Source organism: Cajanus cajan, chromosome 1 (genome assembly GCF_000230855.2).
Source record: "Cajanus cajan strain Asha chromosome 1, NIPB_CcT2T_4, whole genome shotgun sequence".
Lineage (NCBI taxonomy): Eukaryota > Viridiplantae > Streptophyta > Magnoliopsida > Fabales > Fabaceae > Cajanus > Cajanus cajan.
The window spans coordinates 15,543,103-15,559,740 of record NC_138517.1 but is presented as its reverse complement, the minus strand read 5'-3'; the positions used below and the strand labels follow the sequence as shown (position 1 = coordinate 15,559,740).

The window sequence follows — 16,638 nt, the reverse complement described above, 5'->3', positions numbered from 1 at the left end:
TCAAATTGAAGTCTTTTCTTCAGCGAATATTGTGGTTGTGTCTAGGGTTGACAACAAGGTGGAAAAAGTATGATTTTTAGTATTTTTATCTTTCTTTTTATATTATATCCATCTTATTATTATAGTTTAAAACTGGTTAATAAATCTGGTTCGAGAATCTGTTTTAAAAAACTGGTTAAAAAATCTGGTTCAAAAAATTGGTTAAAAAATCTGGTTAAAAAATCTGTTTTAAAAAACTGGTTTCAAAAAACCGGTTTTAAACCGGTTTTTTATCCGATCCATTTTGGAAATGGATTAATCCATAAATCTAGATCGAAATTGGTTCGAAACTGATCTATTAATTAGGTTTGGTTCAAAATCGGATCAGTAAACCAGATTGGATTGGAATCTACTAAACCAATCCATTTAAAAGCGGATCAGATCGATTTGGATCGGTTTTTTAAAAAAACCGATCCAAGCCCACCACTACAATGGACTAAAGAAAATTTTAGTGTGCCATTTGTGAAAATCTTTATATGGTTTAAAGTAGGCAACCCACAACTAGTATTCAAAACTATCACAAGCTTCGGTGAAGCTGGGTATACAACATGTCATGCAGATCACAACCTATTTTTGTACTACCATGACTCCAAATGTATCATTGTTCTCATTTTTGTAAACAATCTTGTAATAACTGGCAATGACACTCCCATGCACCAAATTCAAGCAATAGTTGAGAAATTATTTTCATATGAAAGACTTAGGAAACTCTTCCTTGGTTTAGAACTAGCACGAGGTTCTTTAAGGCTTTTGACGTGTCAAAGAAAATACACCTTAGACATCTTGAATAAGTATAACATGCTTACTTGTAAACTTTTTCCTTATAAAGGAAAATTATCGACTTGCATTGGATAAAGATTACCTTTATTCAGATCCATCTTAGTACCGCTGACTAGTGGGGTGTAACACTATATGCTTTAATGTTTTATTATATGATATAATGTTGTTTTAAATGATGCTATGTCATGTTCTAATTGTTATTGTTTTAAAACTTTGAGGGTTAAATGATCCTTGAGAGTTAAGTTGTTTTGAACTATTTTAAGTTGAGGTCAAAGTTGACCAAGTTTGGGAGAAGTATATAAGGTTCTCTAAAGACTTGAAATTCATCAGTTCATTTCTTATAATTTTTAGACAGAGGTTTTAAAGAGATAGACTTTGGAGTCGAAAGAGATTTTGTTTTAGTATTTTTTTTCTCAAAGTATTCTGATTCTCCCGTAGAGTAGAGATTGTTGTAGCTGAGTAAAAATTCAAAGCTAAAGAGTCAAGAATTAGAGAGAGAAGTTCTCGTACAAGAGTTGGGGTTCCTCGAGTTTTCTTCTTCCTTTCCTTGTTTCTTGCAGATTCGAGCTAAGGGAAACCTATTGTTTGATTCTTTAAAGTTGTTGCATGTTGCATTTGTTTTTTATTTTCCCATTGGTGCCTTAATTTGTTGATTTTAAAGTAGTTGTGGAAGAAGGAGAAGTTGAGGTTGATGAACCCAAGACCCAAAATTGATGTATTTATGTTGAATTGAAAGATGGATTTTTGTTATTTAAGTTGTTTATATTCATTTCTATGGTTTGGATTTCAATTTTTGAACTTGTAGATGATAATAAGGTAAGAAGTCTAAAAATGGTAAAGCTACATCTAAGGTCAACATAATTTTGTTGGCCAAATTTGCATGGCCAGGCAAAATCAGGGCAAAAACCATCCTATAATCAATTTGGTTGGACCAAATTTTCTTGGCTAGGCTAAATTTTGAAAGATTCACTTGAAGGGTGAAATGATTGGGTCAAATTTCCTTTGTTTGGGCTAAATTTGGACAAATTCACTTGAATAGTGTTTCAAGTCAAATTGACTAGGCTAAATTTTTATGGCCAGGTGAAATTAGGCCAGAGGTTATTTTGAAGTCAAATTGGCTTAGCCCAATTGGGCTAAATTGGGGTAGAGGCCATTAAGTTATTATACCAGTCTTTGTGTTTGGTCATTATGCTAATTGTTGTTTTTGGTTTTTATACTAGCTACTATTTTTGGTTTTTCTACCAATTGTTGTGGTCTAGTAAGGTCAAACTACTTAGATTTTTCATCCAATTGTAGGAGATCTCCATAACTTTTTATGTGTGATGATGCATCATTTGTTTAGTTGCTTAATTGTTTAAGTTGTTCAATTGCTCAATTTTTTTCAATTGCTTATGTTGTTAAGTTATGGATGTTGTTCTAGTTGTTTTTATGCTTCAAAGTTGTAAGGTTAACCTTTTGTTTACATTGTTTATGTTGCTTAGTTGCTTTAAGTTGACTAGTCGTGCAATTGATATATGTTATTAAAATGTGAACATTATTAAAGTTGTTGTTATGTTTTTAAGTTAAAAAGCTAACCTATTGCTAATGTTGCATACATGGCTCAAAGTTGTTACTTTTTTATTTAATGATATGGTATTTCTTTCATAAGTTTATCCTTATTTTTCCATATTGTTGGAATGCGATGATCATACTTTTTATGGGAGTAAGGCATGAATATATTGGACGACGTGCTTAGTGGATGGTCACGTTGGAGATGGCTTTTATGTTTTGTTGCACTGTTATGATACAACTTGTATATAAAAGCTTGATCGACACCAAGGCTTTATGTTTTTAGTATTGCTATACTAAATGTATATTTACATATATGTACAAGGTTTTGTTCTAATCCTATAAGGGAATTTATGTTTTCAAGTCAAAACTTGCAGGGACTATTTTATGATTTTTGCACCTTATACATATATTTGTTACATGGAGGTCCAGGTGTTTTTGCATGATAATTGTAGGATAGTAGATTCCTCATGTTTTTCATTACTTAGTCCCTGTGCTATAGTAAGTGTAGTGACATGTTAGGTCAATAATGAGGCGCCTTATCTACCTCACCATCACTCACCTAGAGATCAATACTCATTGCACATTTTGAGACAATTCATGCAAAGTGCAAAGCAAGAACATTGGGATGTTGTTATGCGAGTTTTTCACTATTTAAATTCATCACCAAGATAAGGATTATACTACCAAAGGATTATGATCTTTAACTTATGGGCTACTATGATTCGGATTGGGGTTCTTGCCTACTCATGAGAAAATCAATCCTAGGCTACCATATAAAGCTCGGATCAAATCTTATTTCTTGGAAAACAAAAAAGCAAACAAATATCTCATTAATCTAGTGGAACAGAGTATTGTGCAATTGCTCATGCCTTACGAACTTTGTTACAATGTTTGCAAGTTGATTGTGAATCACCCACGCTTCTACACTGTGAAAACCAAGTTGTTTCTCATCTTGCAACTAATTATGTATTTCAAAATACAAAGAAGTATAGTTTTATGCATTCAAATGGGATTATAATAAAATATTGATTCAATAAAATTTTAGAATATGAAAAGTTATTTATAAGTTTGATTGTGAAACTTAAAAATAAAATTACAAGAGGGTTTGTCAAGTGAAACAAATCATAGCCTTTACATCTTACACATTATAAGACTAGATTTTCAAGTTTGTTCTTAAAGTGGTGTAAATGTAAGTTCTATGAAAATATTTTTGAATTTGGAGATTTTTTCTATTTTTAACAATGCATATTATATATATTTTTTATTAAAATCCTTTCAAAAGTAAAATAGAATAAGTAACATTTTTTTTATCAATGAAAAACCAATCCAATATTTTAATACTAGTACAATGAATTTCTCATCTTACAAGTTTAGAATTCAAATTTAACATACAATAGAGTTTTAATATATTAAAGAAATTTTTTAAGTGCTTGATTGTCACTAGGTTTAAATCTCATGTGACACCAACTTTGCTACAAGATGTCTTTTGTATCTTTTTAGTTTATGGAGATGTAGAAGTTTTATTGTATTTTAATACGCCTGATGAGCGTGTCAATGATCTCACATATTTGACATCAACAACCTGAAAACTTTGCTCCTTGCTATAATTCGGCTTTGGCACATTTCCTCCTTTTGTTATTGTAAATGAAGCTCCATTTTCAAAAGCATCCCTTACTGAATGAAATTCCCATCTACCCCAATTTTTATGACTATCCTTTCTCCATGTCACCTACACACATTTATAAATGTTAATAGAATATTAGCAAAATCATTTTATATATAAATAAATACCCTAGTGGCATGTTATCTATTGAATAGTAAGTAGTTGAAATGAAATTTCTAAACTTTATTACCTGTAACAGCCCATAAAGCCTTTGGCCCAATTCGTGGCCCAAAACGGGCCGTTTCAATTTTGAAACGGGCCGTTCTAGAATAGTGAGTATGGCCAAAATTGTAGAAGCAGAACGGGTCGTTCTGATGGGAGAACGGGCCGTTCTGGTTTGGAGAACGGGCCGTTCTGGAAGCAGAACGGGCCGTTCTGCTGGGGTTGAGAATGGGCCGTTCTGGTTTGGGAACGGGTCGTTCCAGTTGAAAAATTTACGTAGGTTTGAAGGGCCCAGAACGGGCCGTTCCGATTTTGGAACGGGCCGTAGTGGTAGGTGGGCGAAAAATCCTATAAATAGGCCTCAAATCCTCTCATTTCTACACACCTCTCATTCTCACTCTCTCTTCTCTCCTGTTCTCTCTTTTGTTCCTCTTCTTCTCTCTGAAGACCAAGAGGAACTCAGAGGATGAGGTTTTGCTCTAGTTTTAGTTCCGATCCTTGTTTAAGGAAAAAGAGGAGGAGGTTCTGCCCGAGTTCCTATTTATCCAGGTACGGGAGAAAAGGAGATTATTTATATGTATAGTTACATGAGGGAATTGGGTAGAGGAAGAGCCCTTAGGGTTATGAATAATTTTATAGTTATTTCTATTTGGAGGATTAATTATCTTATGTGATTCTATATATATTTAGGATTACGAATATATGTTTAACTTGTAAAAATGATGCTCTAGGAGAGAACGAAATTATAGAAAAGTGCCTATAACTTAGGTTGTGAAAAATTGGATGATTTCTGTTTGAGAAATTGAGGATCCCATTAGATTCTGTATGTGTTGAGGATTATAGATATGCTAATAATTTGTAATGATGATGATCTGAGAGGGAGAACGAAATTGTAGAAAAGTGCTTATGAGTTAGGTTTTGGAACAATTGGGGATTTTATTGTTTACGTTAAAATTATATTAAATTGATAATTCTGTTGTTTGTTATATTAGTTTATGAATGTTATTGTTATATTATTTGATGATCTAGATGATGAATTACTTGAGGGGTATGTGAATCACCATTTTGTGTGGATTGTGTGTGTATTGTGGAATTGAGATGTGGATGTGGATGTGGATGTGGATGTGGATGTGAATGTGATTGTGGTTCTTCACACCTATGACCAGGGGTGAGCACGGCCCGAGATTGTTACATGAGTATCGTGACCTTGGTTAACATGTCAGGGGTGAGCACGACCCTAGGTTAGGGGTAACGTGACCTTGACACAGTGTTATATCAGGGGTGAGCACGACTCTGGATTGTTACATGAGTATCGTGACCTTGGTTAACATGTCAGGGGTGAGCACGACCCTAGATTAGGGGTAACGTGACCCTGGCACAGTGTTATATTAGGGGTGAGCACGGCTCTGGATTGTTACGTGGGTATCGTGACCTTGGTTAACATGTCAAGGGTGAGCACGACCCTGGAATAGGGATAACGTGACCTTGGCACAGTGTTATATCAGGGGTGAGCACGACCTGAGATTGTTAAATGGGTAGCGTGACCTTGGCATAGTGTGAAGTGCAAGATTTGTGATGATTGGTGTGATTGAGAATTATGATGTGATGACGATGCATGATTGATTGAAATACGATATGTTGAAATATTTATGAATATTAAGTTATAATGAGATAATATGTTGTGTTTTCTTATGTGTTATATATATATAGATGTTTTCTTTTCTCACCGTGCGATTTGTGGATATTTTAGGTGAGGAAGATCCGGCTACGAGTGGCATCTAGAATGCTAATAGTTGAGTTGTGGGTATGCTCTGATATTGTGACATCGGGGCAGAGGATTTTCTTTAGGACATAGATTGTTATATGGAATTAGAATTGTAAATATTATTTTTGAAAATCATTTGTAAACTCTCACGTTTCATTTTTATTGTCGTGGTTGTTGAAGAATAATTTTGAAGATTCTCATGTGAACCCTTTTACCGAAACTGAAAATTGTTTTTTTTTAAGTTTTCATTATTACAATACATGTGTTGGGGTAGTAAGGGTGTCACATTTAGTGGTATCAGAGCAGGTCAATCCATTCAGCCGTGAGTTATGAGTCTACTATGCTTGTTTGGTAGATGAGTAATGTGATGATTTGATTGTAACTTATTGATGTGCTAATGTGATGATTGATTTTGTTTATTTATTTGTGTGCATTGTGTTCTTAGGATTTATCTGGAAGACATGATATAGCTTAGTTGATGATTACTCATTGGTTTTGATACTTCTTACTTATGTAAGAAGTAGTGGTGAAATAGTATCGCTCGTGTTGCGAACATATGTGCCAGTAATAGTGAACGAAGCCTTGTGCTAGCCAACTAGAACTATAGATGTGAGTGATACATTGATTTGTCGAGTGTACTAAGAGTTTGCGATTGGTGGAGTTTCTGACATCTATAGTTGTAGCGGTTGAATCTAAGGTGATTGTCTCGTTGGTGAGAGATTGAAATGACGGTAATTCCCTTGAGTGTTAGTACTGGCATGTTAACTATTTATGGTTTAGGTAGCATGTGAGTTGTTTTCATTGAGGATAGTAGTGAGAGACTTGAATGAGAAATTGAGGTGTGAGTTTGGAAAGAGTCGAGGTAGTTTGGGGCATACACTATTGTTGTTTGGTGTAGAAGATATTTTCACTACAGTTTTGTTGTGCCAGTATGAGTATCGTATTGACATAATTAGATTTTGTGGTCTTCATGAAAGTTGTGGCTTTGGATATTATCTTTCCAATGAAACTGGAATAACATAAAACGGAGGTCTAGAACTTCAGTTATAACTGCTTTGGTGATCAGAAGTTTAGTTGTAAGAGCGGAATACATCTGTGGTGATTTTTTTGAACTTTTAGCTAAGAAAATGATCTTTTGGGAATCTTATGTTTTTCATAAAAGTTGTAGCTTATTTTCTTAGCTTTCTTTTGAGATAGGTTTGAAATCATTTGGATGAATATAACTCTATGTGTCAGGTAGATATATGCTGTTATGAATGTTTTTGAGATTTTAGGCATAACAAGGTTAAAAATGGATTTGGTGATGTTTTGAGGTTTGGTCATTGAAAGGTTGATTAAAATGATATGATTGGTTCATGGTGTAAACGATGATCAATTCATACATGCTTAGGGATGGTATATGTGAAGAAGGTATTCTAACATGATTTGATATGCAAGTATGTGACCTTATGGATCAATTAGTGGATGTTTATGTGTTAATGAGATTGACCTTAGGATGTAATATCATCATATTAGAGTTAAGTATGAAGATATATCCAATATAGATTTAGACTAGATTATCTAAGTATGAATTTGGATTGTATGAGGTGAGTATTTTAGGCCATGAAATTTCTTGCGGAGGTATAACGTAGATCTACCGAAGTTGTGTTTAAAGTGAAAGATATCTGAGTCAATTAGTATAATTAGGAGTTTATTGGAGAGTTTATAGGAAAATTATTGAGTAAATTTTTAAGATAGTTGTTCATGGTTTAAACTGCCCTCACTACGGGAATCACTTTTGCATTCTTTCCTCTGGTTATTAAAATGTTTCAGTCCACCAGGTTGTCTCTTCCCTACCCTTGTAATCAGTAGTAGTTCGAAAGGTTAATCTATATCAGGAATTCCTAGACCTATGTTTATTTTTTAACTACCCAAAGTATTTCGTCGCTTACTCCTCTGGGTCGCTTACTATCACCTTTGATTGGATTTACTAGGAAAAGAGTTGCCTTTGTATGGGATAACAAATGCGATGGTATTTTTCAAACTCTTTAGGAAAAATTGACTAGTGTTAATACTACTAGATTTTAATAATACTTTGTGATATATAGTTATGCTTCTAAAGATAGGTTTGGGAGGAGTGTTGTGGCAAGAAGGAAAGGTAGTAGGTTATGATTCATGAGAGGAATTTTCTTATCCATGACCTTGAGTTAGCAGCTTTAATATTTATACTAAGATTTGGAGACACTACGTATATGATTCTAAGCTTGAGATATTTATTGATCGTTAGAGCCTTAATTATCTGTTGACTGAAGGAGTTAATTACGTGACAAAAGAGATAGTTGGAATTTCTTAAGGAATAAGATTTTGATCTTATTTATTATTTGGCTAAAGCCATTGTGGTGATCGATGTTTTGTGTAGGAAACCTTTATATTTATCTTCCCTTATGATTAGAGAGATGAATCTTTTTGGCTCAAATTAGAGACTTAAGTTTGGCTTATAAGGTTACCCTTAGTAGTGTGAGACTAAGTATGACTTGAGTAACGAATGGATTGTTGAAGGAAATTAGAGAAGCATAATTTTGGTGACAAGATATGAGACTATGGGATAAGGAGATGAATAAGAGTATGACTTGGGTGTAGATGGAGTGGTGAAATTAGAGATCTGATATGAATACCGAGTGTACTTACGCTTAGGTACTTGATCTTTAGAAATGATCATAGAAGTAAAACTAATATTGTGGCAGATGCCTTGATTATGATAACCTCTTATATATCATTCTTGATGATTTAAGGATTAGATTTGATTGAAGAATTTAAAGACTTATGCTTGGTGTATGAGATTATCCTTAGGAGCATTGAATTGATTATGTTGAAAGTGACTAGTGAATTAATGGATGAGATTAGAGAAGCCTAGGAGTCAGATCCTTTCTTAGGGAATCAAATGGAGAAGATTGGTAGAAGTATAGATAACCATTTTTTTTAATAGAAATCGACATTGTTTTGAAGTGCAAGAGCAAATTTGGGTGCTTAGTAACCTTGAATAAATAAATAAATAAATAAAAACAAAGATGATCTTAGAAAAAGAACGTAAGAGTACTCTTAGCATTCATTTAAGAGCTACTACGATGTATCAGAGTAGCGCAGCGGAAGTGTAGTGACCTAAGATGAAGAGAGGAGTAAAGCAATTGTATACTTGTGGTTAGCATACTAGAAATCTTTAAGAATTTTGTAGCAGTTAGACGCTCCATTTTGGAAGTGAGATGGTGAGTGGATAGACCTTAGTGGTAGGTTTGTCTAAGACGCTTAAGAGATTGATTTTATTTGTGTTTCAGTGGATAGACTCGCCAAGTTTACATGTCTTACCGTTAGAAATCCTTTGATAAAATTGATAGAGTTGTATATCAGTAAGGTAGTGAGGTTGCATAAGGATTAGAAAGTAAGAAGAGAGACGTCTACCATTACAAAAATTTCGGGGACGAAATTTCTTAAAGGAGGGGAGTATTGTAACAGCCCATAAAGCCTTTGGCCCAATTCGTGGCCCAGAACGGGCCGTTTCAATTTTGAAACGAGCCGTTCTGGAATAGTGAGTATGGCCAAAATTGTAGAAGCAGAACGGGCCGTTCTGATGGGAGAACGAGCCGTTCTGGTTTGGAGAACGGGCCGTTATGGAAGCAGAACGGGCCGTTCTGCTGGGGTTGAGAACGGGCCATTCTGGTTTGGGAACGGGCCGTTCCAGTTGAAAAATTTACGAAGGTTTGAAAGGCCCAGAACGGGCCGTTCTGATTTTGGAACGGGCCGTAGTGGTAGGTGGGCGAAAAATCCTATAAATAGGCCTCAAATCCTCTCATTTCTACACACCTCTCATTCTCACTCTCTCTTCTCTTCTGTTCTCTCTTTCGTTCCTCTTCTTCTCTCTGAAGACCAAGAGGAACTCAGAGGATGAGGTTTTGCTCCAGTTTTAGTTCCGATCCTTGTTTAAGGAAAAAGAGGAGGAGATTCTGCTCGAGTTCCTATTTATCCAGGTACGGGAGAAAAGGAGATTATTTATATGTAGAGTTACATGAGGGAATTGGGTAGAGGAAGAGCCCTTAGGGTTATGAATAATTTTATAGTTATTTCTGTTTGGAGGATTAATTATCTTATGTGATTCTATATATATTTAGGATTACGAATATATGTTTAACTTGTAAAAATGATGCTCTATGAGAGAACGAAATTATAGAAAAGTGCCTGTAAGTTAGGTTGTGAAAAATTGGATGATTTCTGTTTGAGAAATTGAGGATCCCATTAGATTCTGTATGTGTTGAGGATTATAGATATGCTAATAATTTGTAAGAATAATGATCTGAGAGGGAGAACGAAATTGTAGAAAAGTGCCTGTGAGTTAGGTTTTGGAATAATTGGGGATTTTACTGTTTACGTTAAAATTATATTAAATTGATAATTCTGTTGTTTGTTATATTAGTTTATGAATGTTATTGTTATATTATTTGATGATCTAGATGATGAATTACTTGAGGGGTATGTGAATCACCATTTTGTGTGGATTGTGTGTGTATTGTGGAATTGAGATGTGGATGTGGATGTGGATGTGGATGTGAATGTGATTGTGGTTCTTCACACCTATGACCAGGGGTGAGCACGGCCCGAGATTGTTACATGAGTATCGTGACCTTGGTTAACATGTCAGGGGTGAGCACGGCCCTAGGTTAGGGGTAACGTGACCTTGACACAGTGTTATATCAGGGGTGAGCACGGCTCTGGATTGTTACATGAGTATGGTGACCTTGGTTAACATGTCAGGGGTGAGCACGACCCTAGATTAGGGGTAACGTGACCTTAGCACAGTGTTATATCAGGGGTGAGCACGGCTCTGGATTGTTACGTGGGTATCGTGACCTTGGTTAACATGTCAAGGGTGAGCACAGCCCTGGAATAGGGATAACGTGACCTTGGCACAGTGTTATATCAGGGGTGAGCACGGCCTGAGATTGTTAAATGGGTAGCGTGACCTTGGCATAGTGTGAAGTGCAAGATTTGTGATGATTGGTGTGATTGAGAATTATGATGTGATGACGATGCATGATTGATTGAAATACGATATGTTGAAATATTTATGAATATTAAGTTATAATGAGATAATATGTTGTGTTTTCTTATGTGTTATATATATAGATGTTTTCTTTTCTCACCGTGCGATTTGTGGATATTTTAGGTGAGGAAGATCCGGCTACGAGTGGCATCTAGAATGCTAACGGTTGAATTGTGGGTATGCTCTGATATTGTGACATCGGGGAAGAGGATTTTCTTTAGGACATAGATTGTTATATGGAATTAGAATTGTAAATATTATTTTTGAAAATCATTTGTAAACTCTCACGTTTCATTTTTATTGTCGTGGTTGTTGAAGAATAATTTTGAAGATTCTCATGTGAACCCTTTTACCGAAACTGAAAATTGTTTTTGTTAAGTTTTCATTATTACAATACATGTGTTGGGGTAGTAAAGGTGTCACATTACGTCCTTACTCCCTATTGTCGGTGCTATAAAGAGGTTAGCTTCGCTTTTGAGGCTAGGTTCCATGGTTCCACCAATGGCATATTGCACCCATCCTTGGTAAAGATTGTTGGCTACATGTGCATATCCATGACGAATCCTGAAATGTTACAAGTATTCTAAGTTTTTTTTTTTTTTTTTTTTTTTTTTAAGTTTTAGTTTGGTTCTCCCACCTTTTGTACTTTTTTTATCATATAGTTTTTTGTTGCGTTGTAAATGATTGATGTGGGATATGTGGTGCTAGTGGTGTTAGCTTAGCTAAATCACATTCTACATAGTGATGCCTTAATACTTCAATTTTTTTTTATTAAAAAGATATTATTTTAGGTAAGTAAGATATTTTTTAGAGTAATAAAATTTAACATTTGAGTATTTAATCATAACATTGAGAGTAGAAAATAATACTTAACTAATGCAAGTCATGTTTTGGAATATATATTAATTCTTAGTTATTAATTTTAAGATATTGTATAAACTATAACTACTATAAAAAAATAAATTAATTGGAAGAGGATGCTTAATAATTAGTGAAAAAAATGATAAATAGATGTCATTATGTTTTAAACAAATATTAATACTAAAGGAAATTTTTGATTGATTTTTTTCTTCTATTTAATCTATTATCCTTTCCTTTTAGATTCTTTCAGCTTGTCATGTAATTTGTATGTAGGGTAGGAGATACACTCTTTGTATTCTAATTCTAATCAAGTACACATATGAATTAGTAGTCTCTACCCTATAGTATTATATAACTTGGTTAAAAAACTTATTATTCCAATCACTAAACATGTATTCCAAAATTATTCAAATTTTTTTATTTTACATCAATTGATGAATTATTACTAATATAACAATTATATAGAAGTTGTAAAACAAACATAGATATTTATATGGATTTTATATTTTTATGTATTATAAGAGAATCACAATTTTATACGATGTTGGATTAAATTTAAATTAGTTTAATTATTTTTAAATTAAGTTAAACAATTGAAGTCATTATTGTTGGAGCGTATTAGAATTTCTAATTTGCTTCTATATTTATTGCAAAATTTAGATAATTGAGAACTTGAGGTTAAAATTTAAAACTAATTAATTGTTAATACTTACTTATTTCTATTCATAGTTTTCTTTTGCAAGAGACACTCTCTTGTCCATGACTTCAGAAAACAACTTAAACAAACTTCAATAGAATTCTCACCTATATAATTACTTCCTTATACCACAACATTTATAAAACACACAAGAAAATTAACATTCTCTTTCTTATTTCTCTTTAGTTTGCATTCACCAAGAACAAGTATCCTTCACGATGGTCTCTTTCATCCCTTGGTACTTTCTTTTGACTATCATGATCATTTCCCTTTTTAATCCAAACCTTAGTTTTGCAAAGCAATCCAAGATAAATGGCTTGAAAATGAATGTTATTGATCGATGTTGGAGATTAAATCCAGAATGGAGGAGGTATCGATCTCAATTAGCTACATGTTCTGTGGGCTATGCTGGAAAAATGACAAACAATATGGATAAAGACCTTGTCCATTATAAAGTTACTAACCTTGGTGATGATCCTATAAACCCCAAACCTGGCACCTTAAGGTATGGAGCTTCCATGATTCAAGGTAAAGTATGGATCACATTCCAAAGAGACATGCACATCAAACTTAAGAAACCCCTTCTAATTAGTAGTTTCACTACCATTGATGGTCGAGGTGTTAACGTCAACATTGCTGATAATGCATGTTTAATGATCTTTAAGGTAATCACCAACTCTTACTAATTAAACTTGCATATGCTCAATAATTAAGCATAAAAAAATATTTTTCATAAGTTAATTACAATTCCATACATATCTTATTATTTGTTTTTAGGCCACAAATGTAATCATCCATGGAATTCGGGTTCATCATTGCAAACCTCAAGCCCCTGGGATCGTGATGGGGCCAGAAGGAAAAGTGATTCCTTTGGGCCATGTAGACGGGGATGCAATTAGATTGGTTACTGCTTCAAAGATTTGGATTGATCATAATACACTATATGATTGTCAAGATGGTTTACTTGATGTAACACGAGGTTCCACTGATGTGACTGTTTCCAATAATTGGTTCAAAAATCAAGACAAGGTTATGCTTCTTGGGCATGATGATGGATATGTGAGAGACCAAAACATGAAAGTTACTGTTGTCTACAACCATTTTGGACCTAATTGTAATCAGCGTATGCCAAGGTAACTAAATGTTTAATTAAAAAGTCAAAATACAGAAATTTAATTATATTACACAATATGAATTTGTCTTATTCATAACCAAAATAACATTTCAGGATTCGTCATGGATATGCACATGTAGCCAACAATCTTTACCAAGGATGGGTACAATACGCCATTGGTGGAAGCATGGAACCTAGCCTCAAAAGTGAAGCTAACCTCTTTATAGCACCGAAAACAGGGAGTAAGGAGGTAATACATTTTAGAAATTTCATTTCAACTACATACTATTCAATAGATAACATGCCACTAGGTTATTTTTTATATATAAAATAATTTTACTAACACTCTATTAACATTATTTAATGTGTGTAGGTGACATGGAGAAAGGATAGTCATAAAAATTGGGATAGATGGGAATTTCATTCAGTAGGGGATGCTTTTGAAAATGGAGCTTCATTTACAATAACAAAAGGAGGAAATGTGCCAAAGCCGAATTATAGCAAGGAGCAAAGTTTTCAAGTTGTTGATGTCAAATATGTGAGATCATTGACACGCTCATCAGGCGTGTTAAAATACAATAAAACTTCTATATCACCATAAACTAAAAGGATACAAAAGGGATCTTATAGCAAAGTTGGTGTCACATGAGATTTAAACCTAGTGACAATCAAACCCTTAAAATTTCTTTGAATATATTAAAACTCTATTGTAATTTAAATTTGAATTCTAAACTTGTAAGTTCAGAAATTCATTGTACTAGTATAATTAAAATAATGGATTGGTTTTATAATGATAAGAAAAGGTTACTTATTTTATTTTAATTTTCAGAGGATTTTAATGAGAAAAAAAAATATATAATGTGCATTTTTTAAAATAGAAAAATCTCCAAATTCAATTTTTTTTTTTTTATTTTTTTTATAGAACTTACATTTCCTCCGCTTTAAGAACAAACTTGAAATCTGGTCTTATAATGTGTAAGATGAAAAAACTATGATTTGTTTCAATTGAAAAATTGCAATTGTTTTTTTTTTTTTAAGTTTCACAATCAAACTTATAAATAATTTTTCAAATTATAAAATTTTATTGAATAAATATTTTATTATAATCCCATCCAAACGTATAAAACCAGAAGATAACAATTCATCAAGTCCTAAACGTTTGAATGGTACACTTGATTTCAATAAGTTTATATAAGATAAAGAAAAATTCGCCACAGGAAATTGTTTAAAATTAGGAGTTTGTTTGGATTAATTTTCCAATAAAAATAAAATAAAATAAGTTTCTTAATCAACTAAATTTAACTTTTCACATAAGTTAAAAATTAGTTTTTTAAAAAGATAATATGAGATAAAGTAAAACTTTCTTAGTGTTAGAATTACCAACATCAAATGACAACTTTTTTCTAACTAGACATGTGATATATATCATGTTCTACATGAGTATATTTATACATGGATGCTTATCATGTAAGAAATACATTTGGTCTAAAAACAAATGTCCTAATCGTAAATGTAATAATGTGGCGTGAGGTAGAGCTAAAATTAGTAGAATTTATATATGAAATATGTGAATATTGATTTTCTTTGTTGATTATAAATTACATAATGTAACATCCTAAATTTTCTAAAATTATTAGAAGAATATTTTAATTAATTAAATAGGTTTCATAATTGCATCAAAGACTTTTTAAACAATTATGAGTATTTTTATTAATTAAAGAAAGATTTGTGAAATTCTTTATTATATTAATTATTAAAAATATAAAGATATTTTATTTATTTTAACACATTTTGATTATATTATGGTTTTGATTAATTGAGAGGTTTTATAGATAAGAATATTTTTAGATAAGGAAAATAAAGATTGCAAAATTATTTTATTTGAACAAATATTATGTTATATATTTATCAATAAGAGTTTTAAATAATTAATTGAAGTTATTTATTTTATTACAAGAGTTTCTAATAAGAAGAAATATTATCTAGTTTAATTATTATAGATAATCATTTGAATTTGAAGAGAGGAATCGATGGTGGATTAATGAGTTTTTACTGACAAGATATGCGCGAGCTACGGTTTAGCTTTCCTTCTGTTTATATATTAATAGTTTAGGGTTGCCTTCATCATTAAGATGCATCCTTGTGCTATAAAAAAAGAGAGTGATTCATTATTGAGAGAGAATAATAACAAAACAAAAGAGAGAAGATAAGAGAGAAACTCATTATTCATTTCGCATAGCCACCAAACACCAATTTTCTAATTACAATCAGGGGTTTATTTGTCATTGGATTAGGCTAAATTTTGGATAGTGGGTTCATAGGACATTATTCTTCATCTTCAACTGTTAGTTCTTCCAAATGATGTTTGGGGTGGGAGAAAAATTATTTCACACTAAAAGCTCTACTTTCAAGTGTTTTAATCTTCTTGCTTCTCATTGAGGAGGGAGAATAGGAGGCTACCAGAGATGACCTCAAAGATCTATACATGGAGTTTGGTAGTCATCGAAGTAAGAAGGGGAGTAATGACCTCTCTTTGGGTGTGGGTTATTTGTGGGGTAGCGGGGGGCCCCCAATCTAGTTGTTTGTGTTGGATTGCATGAGGGATTAAGCCCAACTTGTTTGTGACATCTGTGATGTCTTTACTACTCCCAACACATATATTGTAAGAATGTAAATAAACTAAGGAAATAAATTTTTTAACATTGGTAAAAGGGTTCACATAAAAACCTTCATAAATGTTTTTCAATATCTAAAATAAATGAAAATAAAACTTGGAAAACAAAACATAAGAGTTTACAAATTGTTTTCAAAAGAATAAGTATAACTCCAAATGCATATAAAAATCCTTGTCCTAGAAATATCCTCTACCCCGATGTCACAATATCAGAGCACACCCATAATTCAACTGTTGGCATTCTAGATGCCACTCATAGCC

The 16,638-nt window shown here is 32.9% G+C and overlaps 1 protein-coding gene across 1 annotated transcript; it reads left to right on the top strand.

Moving 5' to 3' along the window:
- The first annotated feature begins 11,733 nt into the window (after positions 1-11,733).
- LOC109792887 (putative pectate lyase 16) lies at positions 11,734-14,390 on the top strand. The gene is made up of 3 exons (XM_083067674.1): positions 11,734-13,254; positions 13,367-13,722; positions 13,818-14,390. The coding sequence occupies exons 1-3, from the start codon at positions 12,808-12,810 to the stop codon at positions 14,035-14,037; spliced, it is 1,023 nt and encodes a 340-aa protein (XP_082923800.1). The 5' UTR covers positions 11,734-12,807; the 3' UTR covers positions 14,038-14,390.
- Positions 14,391-16,638: the final 2,248 nt, after the last annotated feature.